This window comes from Triturus cristatus, chromosome 5_1 (assembly GCF_964204655.1).
Source record: "Triturus cristatus chromosome 5_1, aTriCri1.1, whole genome shotgun sequence".
In the NCBI taxonomy this organism is placed as follows: domain Eukaryota; kingdom Metazoa; phylum Chordata; class Amphibia; order Caudata; family Salamandridae; genus Triturus; species Triturus cristatus.
Genome location: NC_140587.1, coordinates 4,152,115 through 4,170,071, shown reverse-complemented (window position 1 = coordinate 4,170,071; position 17,957 = coordinate 4,152,115). Strand labels below are relative to the sequence as shown.

The window sequence follows — 17,957 nt, the reverse complement described above, 5'->3', positions numbered from 1 at the left end:
CTGGCTTCACTCGTCTCTCATCCACTTTGGTAACGCAAGGCTGCAGCATATTTACAAGAATGTGGTGCACCTTGCATTTCAACCTGCGATGGCCTTAGCATCAAGGCAGGCACCCTGGCTCCAGAGTGCAAGCGTGTCTGCGTGCAGGGAGGGTTGTTTGTGTAGGAAGGTCCCCATCCTGCTCATAAACAATGTTTAAATGCCTTTTTGTCACTTGGCATGTTTTTAAAGACTGACATTCTTTTTAAAGATTGTTTATGTGCAGGAAGGGGGGGCCTTCCTGTGCATAAACAATCCATGGCATTTTGCTTTTTCCATGTGTGCTGCCTTGCACGAGAAGAAATATTACATTTCTTCTCGTTTCGCCAACTTAAGACCAGGGTTTTCCTGGCTTTAATTTTGGTGCTGCCTCCTATGTACGCGACCCTTGTACGTAGGGGGCAGCGTCAATATGAATAGGCGTTGTGGTGAAACATCCACCGCAACACCTATTGCCCTCCCCTTTCACGCTAACCATAGCGTGAAAGATGGTCTTATGCACAAGGCAGCGTTAACCCATTTAACGTGGCTTAACGCTGCCTTGTACATCCCCTATGGCCACCACAACTTCTGTAAAAGTGACGCTGTGGTGGCGATAGGGGCTTGTACATATGCCCCTCCGTGTCTGTCTGGAATAGCTTCAGATCTATTTTGAGGGCAAAGACATTGTGTTTGTTCATGGACCTTTCACCATTCGGTACAGCCTGAGCCTTGAGGGAGTCTCGCCCTAGCCTCAGGGTTGAATCTGGTGCCATCTGGGTCAGTGCCGGGGTGAAGTCTTTCTCTCAATGGTCAACGCACAGAATTTGTGTAGGACACTGACCACTGATTGTATCTTATGGTTTCAGAATAGAAGGGGGATTTTAAGACACTAGATCTAACCGGACTATATGAGGCGGACGCAAAATACGTCCATTATGTAATTAGTTCGTAAGCATTTGGGTCCTTTGAATCTCATGTTTGGTTTAAGTATCTACTGATGGACCTTCAGATGTGGATATCGAGAGGGTGCAACAGACTCGTGGTGCCCGGTGGTGCCACCATCCATGCTGAAGGGTGTCCAGACATGGATGCCACTTTCACAAGTTCTGCGAAGGATGACAGAACGCTGACTGTGAACTAAGCGCAGGCAGGCGAACGAAATGGAAACTGCAGCTAAAAAGGAACCTGTCCTGGAGGTGTTCATGAACCTCAAAACGCCTCATAAAATGAAAATAAAGACACCTTAATAATAATTCCTCTCCGTATTACCGTAGCGCCTAGATGCCTCCAGGTGAGGGTTGTGCTTAACAAGAATATTCAACATAACAAAACATAAAAGCAAATGATTAAAGGAAATAAAATGATAGAATTGTGAAGGGAAACAATCGTAGTGTTTATGAAACCCCTGAATAACCTCCAATCCAAACCAGCACTGAATGTGTTTTCGCAGACACGTGATTCTCACACGTCCATGACACGTTCACAGAATAGAAGAACATGCTATAAATGTGTATTTGAGGGAATCACAGTCCATCCCTTGTCGTATCAATAACATGTTTATCCTGATTGAAAGAGGGCTCCGCACTGGAAGACACAGGATCACAACAGTTCCAAAATTCAAAAGTCACGTGCAGGGGCCAAACCTTTCAGTGCAGGACACTCAACTCTGGAACAAGCCGCCCTCCTCTCTCCCTTCCACTGGGGACCTCCTAATTTTCAAGAAGGCGCTCGCACCCTGGCTTCACCCCTCCAGGTTGGAATTGACTTCTTTTTTGCGCCGTACGGTGGCCGCGCCAGGACACCTGTGTAGGTATCAGCTTTGCTTCACATTCTGCACCATTAACACCAATAATGTCAGTTGCTGATGTTCTGAGACGAGTGAGGTCAACACTTAAGATGACTTTTTACTTTTTCTTTCCATGTTGACACACTTCTTACTCTTAGCACAGTGTAATTTTATCCTCTGAGATCCATAAAGAGAAGAAGGGGTACAGTGTTTGTCTGGAGAATGAATGCCGGAATGTATAAATGTTGTGGAAGGTTTCAGCATTGAAGAACGACACTTTGCCGCTTTCGTAGTCCAGGTAAACGCCAATCTTCTTGAGCTCTTTCTTGATGACAACAGACTTTGGGGGTGAGGTGAGCGCAGTGTACTTTCCACCATGCAGCTGCAGCAGCCACTTTCCCTCCTTGGGCGACAGCTCGATTTTTCCCTTCCTTTCGATAGTACTTTGGACCACCCCTACGGTCCACCCAGTGCTGTGGTCCACCTCGATCTCCCAGTAATGCTTCCCTGAGCAGTATCCCTCTGAGCCCAGCACATAGAGGCGAGTATCGAAGCGCTCAGGATAGTCCGGTAAGTCTGTCTGTCTCTCACAACGCGTCAGTGTCTTGCAGTCTTTTGAAATGTGAAGTTCAGGGTGAGCTGTGTTGGGGTTCATAAGAACTTCCACTGGAAAAGAAAGAGTTAAAGATGGTTTCAGTCAAAGACCACAGTGAAAAAGAATTGCATCTAAAGCTACAGGAGGAAGAGACAGGGAGAGGAAATGAGACGCCTATTTCATCGTGCATCAGGTCCACACAGAAGAGAGCAGAAGACAGACACAACTTGATCACAGACAAGATGGAAACCACAGGAGACAGCACAGTGCCCTAACGTGGGCTGAAGTACACCTCAGTCAGGATGGAAACCACAGGTGACAGCACAGTGCCCTAACGTGGGCTGAAGTACACCTCAGTCAGGATGGAAACCACAGGAGACAGCACAGTGCCCTAACGTGGGCTGAAGTACACCTCAGTCAGGATGGAAACCACAGGAGACAGCACAGTGCCCTAACGTGGGCTGAAGTCCACCTCAGTCAGGATGGAAGCCACAGGAGACAGCACAGTGCCCTAACGTGGCCTGAAGCACACCTCAGTCATGATGGAAACCACAGGAGACAGCACAGTGCCCTAACGTGGGCTAAAGTACACCTCAGTCAGAATGGAAACCACAGGAGATAGCACAGTGCTCTAACGTGGGCTGAAGTACACCTCAGTCAGGATGGAAACCACAGGAGACAGCACAGTGCCCTAACGTGGGCTGAAGTACACCTCAGTCAGGATGGAAACCACAGGAGACAGCACAGTGCCCTAACATGGGCTGAAGTACACCTCAGTCAGGATGGAAACCACAGGAGACAGCACAGTGCCCTAACGTTGGCTGAAGTACACCTCAGTCAGGATGGAAACCACAGGAGACAGCACAGTGCCCTAACATGGGCGGATCTACACCTCAGTCAGGATGGAAACCACAGGAGACAGCAGAGTGCCCTAACGTGGGCTGAAGTACACCTCAGTCAGGATGGAAACCACAGGAGACAGCACAGAGCCTTAACATGGGCTGAAGTACACCTCAGTCAGGATGGAAACCACAGGAGACAGCACAGTGCCCTAACGTTGGCTGAAGTACACCTCAGTCAGGATGGAAACCACAGGAGACAGCACAGTGCTTTAACATAGGCTGAAGTACACCTCAGTCAGGATGGAAACCACAGGAGACAGCACAGTGCCCTAACGTTGGCTGAAGTACACCTCAGTCAGGATGGAAACCACAGGAGACAGCACAGTGCCCTAACATGGGCGGATCTACACCTCAGTCAGGATGGAAACCACAGGAGACAGCAGAGTGCCCTAACGTGGGCTGAAGTACACCTCAGTCAGGATAGAAACCACAGGAGACAGCACAGAGCCTTAACATGGGCTGAAGTACACCTCAGTCAGGATGGAAACCACAGGAGACAGCACAGAGCCCTAACGTGGGCTGAAGTACACCTCAGTCAGGATGGAAACCACAGGAGACAGCACAGAGCCCTAACATGGGCTGAAGTACACCTCAGTCAGGATGGAAACCACAGGAGACAGCACAGAGCCCTAACATGGGCTGAAGTACACCTCAGTCAGGATGGAAACCACAGGAGACAGCACAGAGCCTTAACATGGGCTGAAGTACACCTCAGTCAAGATGGAAACCACAGGAGACAGCACAGATCCCTAACATAGGTGTTAGTATGAGCAGCCTTCTCCATAATGAATATGCATGAGCCGGGAGAATGCCAGTCATTGCATATTCAGTGTGCTTACCCTTGACGTATAATACAGCGAGAGAATCCTACCAAAGACTGCATGACATCATCGGAGATGACTGACCCTGAATGCCCACACCCAGGAAAACTAGTGCGTTTCCCTATAAAACAGCTGCGGTGATGACAGTGGAAAGGGGAACGGCACTGCGGAGAAGCAAGATGGCGGATAGGTGAGGGGTCCACCCTGTAGCTCCCGTTGTCTCACTGTATCACAGTGGTCTTGAGTGGATGAATGTCTAAGGAGATACAAGGCATTGCCACAAGGGTCTAGGATCAAACGTATGAGGAACTGATGCAGTAAAAATGTTGCAAGTTGTGCCCTGACTTTTATCGAATTGATTCTGATTTTTGTGAACCGACTTATGTACTAATAGGTCAATTTGCAAAATCAGCATTAAGCGGGGGTTGGAATCCACCCTGCCTCATTAATATGCAGGACGTAGGTTGCAAATGGTAACTAGTCACAATATTGAAAAAAAAAATCAACTGGACAGAATATCGAGTTTTTTATACAGAATGGACAGAATATCGAATTGCAAAAACATAGTGGTGCAGAATATCGAAATGCAGGTAACAAATACTGAGTTCCACAATATCGAAGTTAGTAATATTGATTTTTTAGTATTTTAAGTGTTAGTATATGTGTTAAAAGTATGTATTATTTTTGTAATATATGTTAGAATTTTGTAAAAGTAATGAATTTTATGTTAATTAATTTTTTTGTAATTTCATTCCGTAGCGTGTTGTGGGTTTATAAGGGAATAGGGTGAGAAGTAATTTAATTGAAATAAATTATTTATTTTATTACTTAACAATAAACTCATATTTAAAAATGTATATTGTTAATTAAGTTAATTAATCTATTATTAATTAATTAGTAATTTATTAATAACAATTACTAATTAATTGGTGATTATGTTAATTGTGTAGTTTTATTTTTTATTAATTAGTAATTAATTAGATATTAACAATTAATTTGTAAATAAGTTAATTAATTATATTGTTAATTGTAATTATTTAATTAATTGTTAATTAATTATTTTAATTTATCAATATGTTACAATATTTTAGGTAATGTTTATAGGGGAAATTGGTGGGAGGTAAATTCATTTTTACAAAATATTTAATTCTAAATTAAGATTAATTATATTGCAGGAGTGGGTATATTAAATAATTCCCCTACGCTATCCAACTCTTTCCGTACTGTTGCACTCACTGGAGTGGGAATAGTAAATTTTACCCTCCCGCTATCCTACGCTAAAAATATTGAATAATTTTTTATAATATTAAGTTAATATATATGTGTTAAAAAATAAAAATGCATGTTTCTTTTTTTTAACTTACATTAATTTTTTATTAATTTTAAGGTTATAAGTATAAGTATGTTTTAGTTGATTATATTTATTATTTCATTAATTTTACATTACTTTTAAGACATTTAAAAAATTCAATATTTTAACAAACTATTATTTACAACGATATTTTGGATTCAATATTTTTGTACTTACCTGTTTGTAGATAGGAATTCGATATTTTGTCAACTATATATTTCTAGGTCGATATTTAGCTCCTGAATATTCTGTCAGTGATTCACTGCAAATTGTAACCTAATCTACTTGGTTACAATCCGAGGGATGGTGGCCTGATTGGGTCAGCTGACCAGTATGTGTTTGGTTGCTCTTCAACAAAGCAATATTTTTTTTAATGTTGTCCATTTTCGTAAAAGACAAATTTCACGCATTTAAAAAAAATATATAAACTTTTACAAAACATTTTCATGAGTAAAAAGTGATTCTATTGACCACTGTCGACTCCTTAAAAATTTTATTCCCTTGCTGGTGCCTTCTCATTTGCCCATGGGTTACCACTGCCTTCAATAGTCGGTAAAATATTAATGTTTTTTTAATGGATTTAATTAGCAAAACATTAATACATCTATCTCATTGTGAATTGCTTTTTGGATGGGATGTGCTAAACACGCCCTTTCTAAACAGCGATTCGCTATGTTGTTGCACACCCAAATTGCAATTCAGTGCTGTGCCATCATACCACACTTTGGTGATGCACCTGAGCCGAGTGCGTGGTCCAGAGGCCTGAGAAGACTTTGGGATGCATTCCGGCACCACTAAAATGACTTGTTGCTCTCTACTGATGAGGAATGAATCCAGAACATGCACTGTATTTACCATGAGTTATTGGGGCGAACAGAGTGCTGCGATGTGAGCTGGGTTCTCCCACCCCCTCTGCATATCACAGTTTGGATTTGCTACATAACAAAAGGCCATTTTGCTGCCACGAAGGGTGTGATTTAGTGAATTGGAACATTTGTGATCACAAAATGCCTAAGCACGTTTGACATTGAGGATTTTTACAAACTTCCTGGTTCGTCCATTCTAACAAAAGCAAGATTAAATGTGCCTGACTTTAACATGGTTGCCAAAAATGTACATTTAGGGGCCGATTCTGATTCCGGTCGCAAAACGTACCGACCGACCCGGACCGGAGACCGACCAACACGGACCGGCGCCGTACGACCCGTGCAGTACGATGTGAATTACAACCAACACGTACGGAATACAAGCCGTACGACCAAGCCGTAGGGAAAATAGTGATTCGGCCGGAAAACCGACGCGAGTTGTACCGACCGACACGTACCCGGAATGAACCCGACCGACACGTACCTGCGATGTCCGATCCGCGCAGTACGATGCAATGCATGTAAACCCAGACCGACTCGCACGGAGGTCAAGCTGCATGACCGACACGCACAGAAAACAGGGCCCTCAAGCAATAGAGATCTCTGCGACCGACGCGTATGAAACACAGAAGAAAGTCAGCGTGAACGAGGCGGAGAAGCCCGCACGAGCCAACACGAGCGTCCATCTCGGTCAGAAGAACATCTCCTTCATGTCTAGAAAACCCAAAAGAAAAAAGACTTTTTTAAAAACTTGGGACAAAGACACACCCACAACTCCACCTATATAAAGGACATCACTCACTACTATGATCCTTTGCAAATAGGAGACAACAGCCAGCAGCAAACACCATCACACAGCAACCACAGACACACTCACAACTCACCCATCACACAACTCACACACCATTAGCACCTCACCAAAAGCACACACACACGTACAGCTAGCAAAACCAACACTAACCCATCCTCACTTGCACCCTCACACACACATCACTCACCACCACCACCCGTCACCATGCCCCCAAAGAAGAATCCAAAGTTCACAGATGATGAGTTGGAAGTGCTGGTAGACGAGATCCTCAGAGTAGAGCTACATTTGTTTGGTACATTGGTCCAAAGGACCCCCATGTCACAGGAAACCAAGATTTGGGCGAGGATTGTGGACAAAGTGAACGCACAAGCACCAACGTTGCGCACAAAGGACGATATCCAAAACAGGTGGTATGATGTGCGCAGGAGGGTCAAGAAACTCATCGAGAAAGATCACGCCCTGAGTCAGCACACAGGAGGGCCACCGCTCCTGCCAAACCAGTCTACTTCAGGACCTGGGAGGAAAAGGTGCAGGACATCCTACCACCAGAGAGCGTCCATGGTCTAGCTGACATACCAGAGCCTGGTGAGTACACAACCAATATACTCAATATTGTGTGGCAAGGAGACAGTGAAACCATGCACCATTAGCAAAGCCACAGTAACCAATACATAATCATACCAAGATGCGTATGCTAGTCAGACAAACACAATACCTGCCATCTCATAGTGACTTGGAACTGTATCATGACATGTACAAACCTACCAACAAATAGAGCAAGGCAGTGGCAAAAAGCCAAATAAACACTGTCAGACAGTTTGCCACCACAAACACACTACCTCACAGTGCAGCTGACTGACAGGAAGGATTGGTGGGGATGCAGGTGAAGTGAGTGTATCCAAAAGCATGATGGGGTTTGTAGTCACAGATAATGCTCCCCCTCCAAATTGGCCCATCAAGACCTCTCTGAAACATGCCCACATCACAGGGAGTGGAAAATGACTGACAAGATGGCTGACACTGGGCTCAGTTGTGGGGAGCACAAGGCCATGCTGGGAACTGGGTGCCAACAAACGCCAGGACTTCACAGTCAGCCATCTTGCCATTGCTATCACACCCCATCACATGGAAGCAGAGTCAAGAGGAAGGAAGTATGGGCATGCTGGGAAGGGGGGTGTAGCCAAGACCATGATGGGAGTTGCAGTCACAGACAATCCCCAGCCACCCACATGGCCCAGCAAGCTCACACTGAACCATGCTCGTATCACTGGGAGTGGGAAGGGACTGACAAGATGTCTGACACTGGGCCTGAGAAATTATGTGGCTGACAATCACACATATGCACTGGCCACACAAAACCCTGTCGCACACACAGCCATTGCAACCATATGTTCAAAATCATTGTCTGGGGATGCAGTGTCCAGGGGTGCCCCCTGGCCGGGCAGGGGAGGTGTGTCTTGCAGATGACAAATATGGAGAGCCATATATGGTACCTTGCACAAAACACACAGGAACTCACATATACATCATTGACAGGGGACATCTGACAGTGAATGGAATGCACACACCAATATAGCCGACACCATAGCATGTTCGCATTCACACTCGGTGCTGTTGTGAGCTGCATTCTACTCCTACATCATGCTGAAACATAGGCATCCTTCACAGAACACACCACTCACTGACATTGACACTGTAGACACAAGGTCAAACCTGGACAGCATTGGAGGACACATGCTACTCACAGCAGCCAAACTGCAACACACACACCACCGGCCTTCACTGTCATGAGCATTGAAAAGCCAGGGTGCTACCTTGCCCAATCCATGCCATCATGGAGAACATTGACAAGTCAAGTCACATATGCACGTACAAAACTCAGCACCAGACTCATTAACGATGGTGACATCATCACTTGTATGAAATGAGATGGGAACTAGGAACACTGGAATAAAACACTTTCTCCTAAGAGATCACAGGCATACCGGACTGTGACCATGTCGTACCAATACACCAATGTGGCACACAAAGACTAGCAAACTCTGCTACCACACATGCCCCAATAGTACAACATATCCCCAGTGGAATAGCACGTATGTCCTTGTTAAATCTCACATGTGTACAGGGATGACACACCTGTGTCAGCAACGTGATAGCCCTTGAGTAGTAATGGTCATGTACAGACAAATCTATCCATGAGCTGGGCATGCACACACTTTGACATGCACATTGAAATGTTTCATTTTGGCTAGGCAATGTGCAACAACAATATCAATCTCTGTCCGTGACAACCCGGAACAAAGCAGTGTACAGGCAGGCATCCGTTCGTACAGTAGAACATGTCATGTTTGTGAACCATTGATGCCTGTAGAAACATAACTTACATTGTGTGTCTCTTCCAAACACAGGTGGTGCTGGGAACACAGCAACAATTGAAGAGGAGTCCCAGTCCCAGACTCTGGTGGACACTGAGCTCTCTGGTTTGACTCTGTCTCTGTCCTCTTCGGATGACGACGAACGACCTGGCACCTCCGGTGTGAGTCATCATGGAGCACCAGCAGTACCAACATCTGCACCCCCTGTACCCATGCCTCCAGCATCTGGAAACAGACAGGGCACCCCCACCAACACGGCCAGACCAAGACCACTGAACACCCACAGCACAGGGACACAGGACCCCCCGTAAGCTACAGACAACACCACCAGCAACACCAACCAAGGGGTCCCAGTGTCACCTGTGCGTGCCGCCGCTGGTCCTGCCCGTGTGGATAGGGGTGCTGGGAGGGGTGGGAAGCAGAGGGCGCGCCTTGCAGAGGGGTCTGGACTGCATGATGACCCCCAACTGGCACGCATCATAGATGCATACCAGGATAGCACCGGAGGATTTGGCCAGGTAGTGAGGATCCTCAAGGACATACAACAGGAGCAGGCTGCCCACCATGCCTGCATGGAGGCAAAGTGGGATGCACTTACTGCGGTGCATCGGGACATACTCTAATGCCTCCACCAGATCAGTACAAACTTGTCCACACCTCCCTGTGTGGCCACAACATCTGTTGCCACACCATCTGCCAGTGCCACAGGGAGGGAGGAGGACTCTGGCGGAGAGTCCCCTGCACCGCAGAGGCCTGCACCTGAGGATTCCGCCCCCAAGAAGAAGAGGTGTCGTCCGAAGAAGGACATGTGGGAGGCAGATGTCCCAGCACATCCCCCAGGGCCTCTAAACCTGTTCTGGACAATGTTCTTTGTGCGCAACCCGTTCACCTTGTCCGATCGGACACAACTCGCCCACATGACATGGAGGGTTCATGTTGGGCCAATGTAGCAGATGACTGTGGACTTTACTCAGGACATTTCATCTACCAGCACTTCCAACTCCAATGTGAACTTTGGATTCCCAAACCACTGTACAGCACCCACCATCCTGTGCACTTTCCTCACACATGTTCGTAAATAAACTCACCAGTATGCCATACTTGCCTCTGTTGTGATTCCAACTTGTCATGTGTCATGGAGATGTTGATCTGCTAAATAACACAGTGCATGCCAAATACTGCAACAATGTGACCAATGTTATGTGAGTCATGGTGATGTGACACATGTGAGGGAGACACACCACTATGGCAGCACAACACATACTCACCATGGTCATGTTACTCATCCCACACAATGATGTTGACCAGAAACACATTGGTATTCACAGACAAAACAGCAACCCCAGTCAGTGGTAACAAGTCCACAGGTGAGGTAAGCAAATGTCACTCAGATGTGGGAAGACAGACAACGCACCTAACAAAGCATAGCACAGGTTTATTACCCATCAGCAACATGTTTTTTCTAAAATAGTTGCAAGGCAATTGTACGTTACGGTGGACACACGGTCACAGAGTGTCTGAGAATTGAAGTCCAGGGGTGTGAGGCACATCACTTGATGGCAATTGACTACTCCCACACTGGTGTTGGATTCTGGGTGTTGGGGGTCAGTATTGACCAAACCACAGGCAAAGTACCCTGGGAAGGACAGACACAAGACAGTCAAAAGCGCAGCAGAACAGGAGAGAAATGCAATACACATGCACAAAACATGTCACAAGAAACCTACACAGAAACAAGTTAGCAGTACTACACTATTGTGGAGTACAGACCACCTGAATGGACACATCACTGCACGCATCCAGTCAAGTGGCACACAGAGACACTCAGACAGCAACAGAGCAGCCACAACACATTTCAGGCTAATTCCATACATTGACATAACAACCCTGTAAACTCACATTCAGGTGAAGAAGTTGTTGATGATCTGTGTGCGGTCGTCACCCTCATCATCATCATCACTGGCATCGTGACCCAGGACGGGATCCTCCACAGGTGGAGGAGGTCGGTCATCGTCATCCTGGATGAGAGGCACCTTCTTCCGCACTGCCATGTTGTGTAGCATGCTGCATACAAGGATCATTTTGCACACCTTTGCAGGGTCATATGGGAGGGCCCCTCCGGTCTTGTCCAGGCAGCGGAAGCGGCTTTTCAGGAGATGTACGCTCAATCACCCTCCTGCTCCGACCATGTGCCTCATTGTAGCGCATCTCGGCTGGTGTCACAGGGTTCCTGAGGGGTGTCAGCAACCACAGCATGTTGGGATATCTGGAGTCACCTACACACAAACAATTGAACAATTAGCTGAGTTTTGTAGGAGTGCGGAATACAACATTGCCAAACACACACAATGGTAAACAGTAGGGGTGGGCGGAATTTGCGAAATTCACTTTTGCAAATTATCGTGAAAATGTTAAAAATCTCCGCAAACACGTGGAAATATCGCGAAGATGCGGAAGTTTTTTTCCCGCCCGTTCGCGGTATTTTCTGCGTGGTCGCGGCTCGCCAACTTACCCATGCGGTTGCTCGCGGGCACGGCCATCTTGTTTTCACTTGTCTCGCGGTGCATGATCGCGAGAAGAAAGACGTGATCGCACGACGCATGACGTTACTGCGGGCGCGAACTGTCGCGAGACAGCGCAAATGGCTACCAACAATCCAACATCTCGTGGAGAACGCGACCGGATCGGGAAAACTTGTCGGCGAACGCGGGGATTCAGGTAAGGAGATCGCGCGCACGCGAGAATGTATTATTTTACAGCGCGAGCAAGAAACAAATTATCGCTAAGCTGCGGAATGCGGAAATTTTTACATTTTCGCGCTTTCCGCGGAACGCGAAAATGCCAAATTATAGCAATTTCCTCGAACGGAACGGAATTTTGGCCCAAGCCTAGTAAACAGTCAGTACACACCGACAAGCCAGGCACGCTGGTCTGGCATCTGTCACATCAGCGATGCAATGCGACTACTCCTCATGATGTATGTGAAAAAACACAAGGGCACCCAAAGGGATTGGTCAGGGACCTTGGGAACTTATATGTTACAGGAAACAGCGGTCCCTGAAAACAGAGAGATCAATGGTACAATAAATATAGCCACAATCGGTACTATATTTCAGCCAGTGTCCAGCCGGACAGAGGCACTTTTAATACTTAAAATTTTTTATTCCAATAATTCAAGGGATGTAAGTTCAATCACAGTGGGATACAAGCCTGTATCCTAGAACTCACATATCACATAGGAAACAAAGTGCGAAAGAGGGTTCAGGCAATTTCATGGATGTTTCAATCAGTGAATACTTCAGATAGTGAAACATCTGATACACAAAGAGTCACCTTCACAATAATTTATATACAATAAATAGAGCGTGTAAGGTAGACAACTATGTCGACGGCATTTCGATCCTTATCAGGGGGATATCGGATCATCATCAGGACTAATTAAATAAAAATTGCCCATGCACAAAAGCCTCCAGTGAAAAAGGTTTAACGGATAAACATCGTCAAGGACATGGAAGGTTTCTGATTGAGTCCAAGGTGACGAGTGAGGCACTCGAGGGAAGGAAGTCAGGGCGGGTTATGAAATTCCAGGGGTGATGGTCACGGTCCGTGATAGGAATTCATCTCGCAAATTGAAGAGGAAGGTAGTCCGTGGCCACATCAATGCAAACCCACCCTGACTTCCTTCCCTCGAGTGCCTCACTCGTCACCTTGGACTCAATCGGAAACCTTCCATGTCCTTGACGATGTTTATCCGTTAAACCTTTTTCACTCGAGGCTTTTGTGCATGGGCAATTTTTATTTCATTAGTCCTGATGATGATCCGATATTCCCCTGATAAGGATCGAAACGCCGTCGGCATAGTTGTCTACCTTACACACTCTGGGCCCCATTTATGAAAAGTGACGCATCGCTGCGAGAAAACAGCGATGCGTCACTTTTCATTGCGCCCTCCTTGCGACACCAATGATGCGTCATATTTACAGTATGACGCATCATGGCGCAAGGATTTACAGATACGTCAGAAATACAGACGTATCTGTAGGCGCAAAAATGACGCATTGCTGGAGTGTGTCACAAAAGTGACGCAACTCCAGCAATAGGTCATTATGCATGGGCAAGTCCCATGTTAAATGTGCATGCGTCAGTCTTACGCCTGCTATGAGGCAGGCGTAAGATATTGACGCATTTGCGTCCTAGAAGTGGCGCAGTGAAATCTCATAGATTGCACTGCGTCACTTCTACGACCCTTTCTTGCGTGGGAACGCCCCCCCGCATACATTATACCTGGCGCAGGTATAATGTGGCGCAGGGGTTTACAAAGTGACGCATCTACCTAGATGCGTCACTTTGTAAATATGACGCACCATGGCACATTTTTTACACTGCTGATGCGTCACAAAAAGCGGCGTAACGGCGGCGTAAAAGTGACGCAAGGCCTCATAAATGAGGCCCTCTATTTATTGTATATAAATTATTGTGAAGGTGACTCTTTGTGTATCAGATGTTTCACTATCTGAAGTATTCACTGATTGAAACATCCATGAAATTGCCTGAACCCTCTTTCGCACTTTGTTTCCTATGTGATATGTGAGTTCTAGGATACAGGCTTGTATCCCACTGTGATTGAACTTACATCCCTTGAATTATTGGAATTCAAAATTTTATGTATTAAAAGTGCCTCTGTCCGTCTGGACACTGGCTGAAATATAGTACCGATTGTGGCTATATTTATTGTACCATTGATCTCTCTGTTTTCAGGGACCGCTGTTTCCTGTAACATACTCCTCATGATGTAGGCATCGTGCGCAGAACCAGGGAAACGTGCACACACATGAGTGATACACATGTCTGCAAGACATACCACCAGAGCATTGATGGAGTGGAAATGTTTCCTGTTCCAGTATGCCTGCTCATGTGCCTGTGGTGGTATCAGGGCCACATGTGTACCATCAATAGATCCGATGACGTTCGGCATCCTCCCCAGTGTATAAAAGGCATCCTTTATTTCAGGGAGTTGAGCTGGGCTAGGGAACTTGATGTACAGGTCAAGGAAATGCAACATCCCCTCCAAGACATCGCGTAGCACACGACTAAACATAGTTTGCGACAAACCACCAGCACTAGCCACAGTGTACTGGAAGGTACCAGTAGTAAAGAAGTGCAGGGCTGCCATCACCTTCACCTCTGGGGTCAGTGCTGTAGGGTATGTCCGGCCAGGTAGAAGATGTGGCACCAACTGCTCCACCAACTCCTCAATCAGTGGCCTGGTGAAGTGGTACTGTCGGATGCAGTCGCGTTCCTGCATGGTTTCAAGGTCTGAGAACGGTCTATGGACAGCTGGTGCCCTGCAGAACAGAGATGCACAAAGGAAGATTGTTGGCCATGACCAAGCAAAATATCACATGATACATCATGACAGTACACAATGTACTGAGGTGTGTGCTGTTGGGCATGGACACATATGTCACCTACATGGACATCACCTCACATCTCAAGTCCACATAAGTCCCATGTAGTGCAATGGCCAATCATTGGGCTGTGTCACCCTACCTATGTACTGCTGTGACGTTACAAACACACACCACAGTGACAAGTGAGGCCTGATGTCTCCCAGGCATCACAGATCTTTGCCATGCAGATACCCAGGGTCCCTGTATTGCCACATCGACACTGGCATGACATGGCGTATCACGTACATGCCACAAGGCAAGCGTGAGTCTCACAGGTAGTGGCCACTGTTGTCTCTGCAGGCCCTACATGTACGTCTCTTAGACACACACACAACATCAAGGTTGCTGCACACACCACATGGATGTGGAGACTGTCTCCCATTGGACACATTTGATCAGACACATCTGAGACACAACATGCACATAGACTGTGTGTGTACATCAGATTTGTGGCTACAGGTCTCACTGTGATATACATGCCATCGCCCCCAGGACTCAGGGTGTATGTGACATGTCCGAAACATATCCAACCTGCAACTGTGTACATGACTCATGCCCATAACTGTACAGTTGCACATCACAGTGGTAATGTGCACAACACACAAAGCATTCTGCCCCCATGAACACGTGCACAGCCTGGGACAGGCTGAACAAAAGTGCCACCCAACAAACCAAATGTTGCCTCCCCCAACACACAAGGAATGCAGCCTTACATGCCATGGGACACTGTGTGGCCAATGCTGTAGTGTGGTAGGTGTGCACATGTGTCCCTGGCAAGTAATTGTGTGTTGAAGCCATCAAATAGTCACACCAATGAGGTCCGACGCGGTTGACAATGCGTACGCATTGCACGGTTCATGACCAAGCCATGCGTACGCTTTGCCATTGACTGCAATGAGGTCCGACGCGGGTGACAATGCGCACGCATTGCATGGTTCATGACCGAGCCGTTCGTACCCTTTGCCATTGATTGCCATGAGGTTCGACGTGGGTGACAATGCGTACGCATTGCACGGTTCATGACCGAGCCATGCGTACGCTTTGCCATTGACTGCAATGAGGTCCGACGCGGGTGACAATGTGTACGCATTGCATGGTTCATGACCGAGCCGTGCGTACGATTTTGCCATTGACTGCAATGAGGTCCGACGTGGGTGACAATGCGTACGCATTGCACGGTTCATAACCGAGCCATGCGTACGCTTTGCCATTGACTGCAATGAGGTCTGACGCGGGTGACAATGCGTACGCATTGCACGGTTCATGACCGAGCCGTGCGTATGCTTTGCCTTTGACTGCAATGAGGTCCAACGTGGGTGACTATCATGCATGCGCGTCAGGCAGGCATGGTCCGAGACAGGCGTACGCCTTGACTATTGAATCATATGGAGACGGGTGCATGCGTATTTTCAAAATACGCGTTGTACAGTCAGTTGACCGAGCCGGGCACACCCATTGGCTCTGGACTGTCATGGAGACGGATGCAGATTCAAAACTTGTACCAGTTGTGCGCTGGAAATTCAGTTGGATGCCTACAACAATGTTGCAATTCCTATGGTTTTATGAAGGTGAAGATTTGAACGATGCGGAAGACATGTACGAGTCGTACATTTCCATGGATTGGCCAGATTCATAGAATGCAACCGTGTTGGACCTATCACTGGGGACACATGGCACAGAGTTTACCTCTGCAGCACAGATATAGGGCTGGCTGTCCCCCAGTGAGCTCACTTGCCTGCACTACATGCTACTGGACCACCTCCCTGCTATTACTGCTGCTGTCTCTGCATCCTCTGGCTCCTGCTATGGCACATACTCTGGAGAGGGCCCCAGCCTTCCCTGAGGAGGAGAACCAGGCCCTGCTGGACGGGCTCCTTCCACAGTACAGCAAGCTGTATGGGAAACCAGGGGAGCAGGTGAGTGTGCATTCCACTGCTTTCCTAATTATGCATGTTGTCTGACTAGCAGTACTAGCAGTGTGTACACCAGTGGAAAGCATACTCACTGAGTACTTTCATCCCACAAAGTGTGTAGGTACATGTAATGAACAGGTGTTCTGCAGCTAAAGTGCATTTGTGCAAGCTTAAACTTCCCAGGCATTGTTAACATGTCAGACATGCAGGGCATTTGTCCTTTTCCATGGGTGCACTACCTGTGTCACTCATTTCCCTTTGTGATGATGACATGTATATCCAAATGTGTGCAGCACAAATATGGGGCATGTGTGTTAATGGACTTTTAACTTTGTCATCCTCACAGGTTGATGCCCACCAGAAGCAGGAGATATGGCTGACCATCGCCCGGGCAGTTTGTTCGGTGGGGGTCTACAAGCGCTGTATCCGCAACTGCCAGAAGAGGTGGCAGGACCTTCGGGGCTGGACCCGGAGGATCGCAAGGGTCCAGCTGAAGCTGTCGCCTCCTCGCAGGAAGGGCAGACACCGGACCCTGACCCCCCACATGCTCTGGATACTGGCGGTGGTCTTCCCAGACCTGGATAGGCAGCTGAAGGCCAAACAGCAGCAAGGAGGGGGTAAATCCATGCCTAATCTGTGTACTATGTCTGACATGCTAATTGCAGTCTTTTGGCCTGGTCACACTTCCACATTACGTAGGTCTTGTAGTTCAATACTCAGGTCCCTCAATTGTGGATACACCCTCCTCACCCTCCTCATCTGATCCACAGGTGTGGCCACTACAGTCTGTTGCTTGTGTCACTAGGGCACTGTGTCCCTGCAGTCAGCAATGCTTCAGCTTCCGGACAGCATCCGTTCCCGTGACTCTGTTGTGTGTTTCATGCGTGGGTCAATTGTTTAGACAATGCCTGAGATCTGACATGTGATCTGTGTGTGCCCTTGATATGTGTTACAATTGCTGGTCTGACTCGCCACATCTGGCTGGGGTATTTCAAACAAACCCATGCAGCAGTGGACTCCAATTTATGTGCCTCAGGAATATGTATATCAAGTGTGTCACACTTGC

General features: G+C 47.1%; 1 protein-coding gene across 1 annotated transcript in view; it reads right to left on the bottom strand.

Moving 5' to 3' along the window:
* Positions 1-320: 320 nt before the first annotated feature.
* LOC146829916 (butyrophilin subfamily 2 member A1-like) overlaps positions 321-17,957 on the bottom strand; it is a 67,439-nt gene continuing 49,802 nt past the window's right edge. Inside the window, exon 6 of the mRNA XM_085604187.1 lies at positions 321-2,473. Within this exon, the coding sequence (XP_085460313.1) occupies positions 1,962-2,473 (512 nt within the window). The 3' untranslated portion in view covers positions 321-1,961. The remainder of the gene's footprint in view (positions 2,474-17,957) is intronic.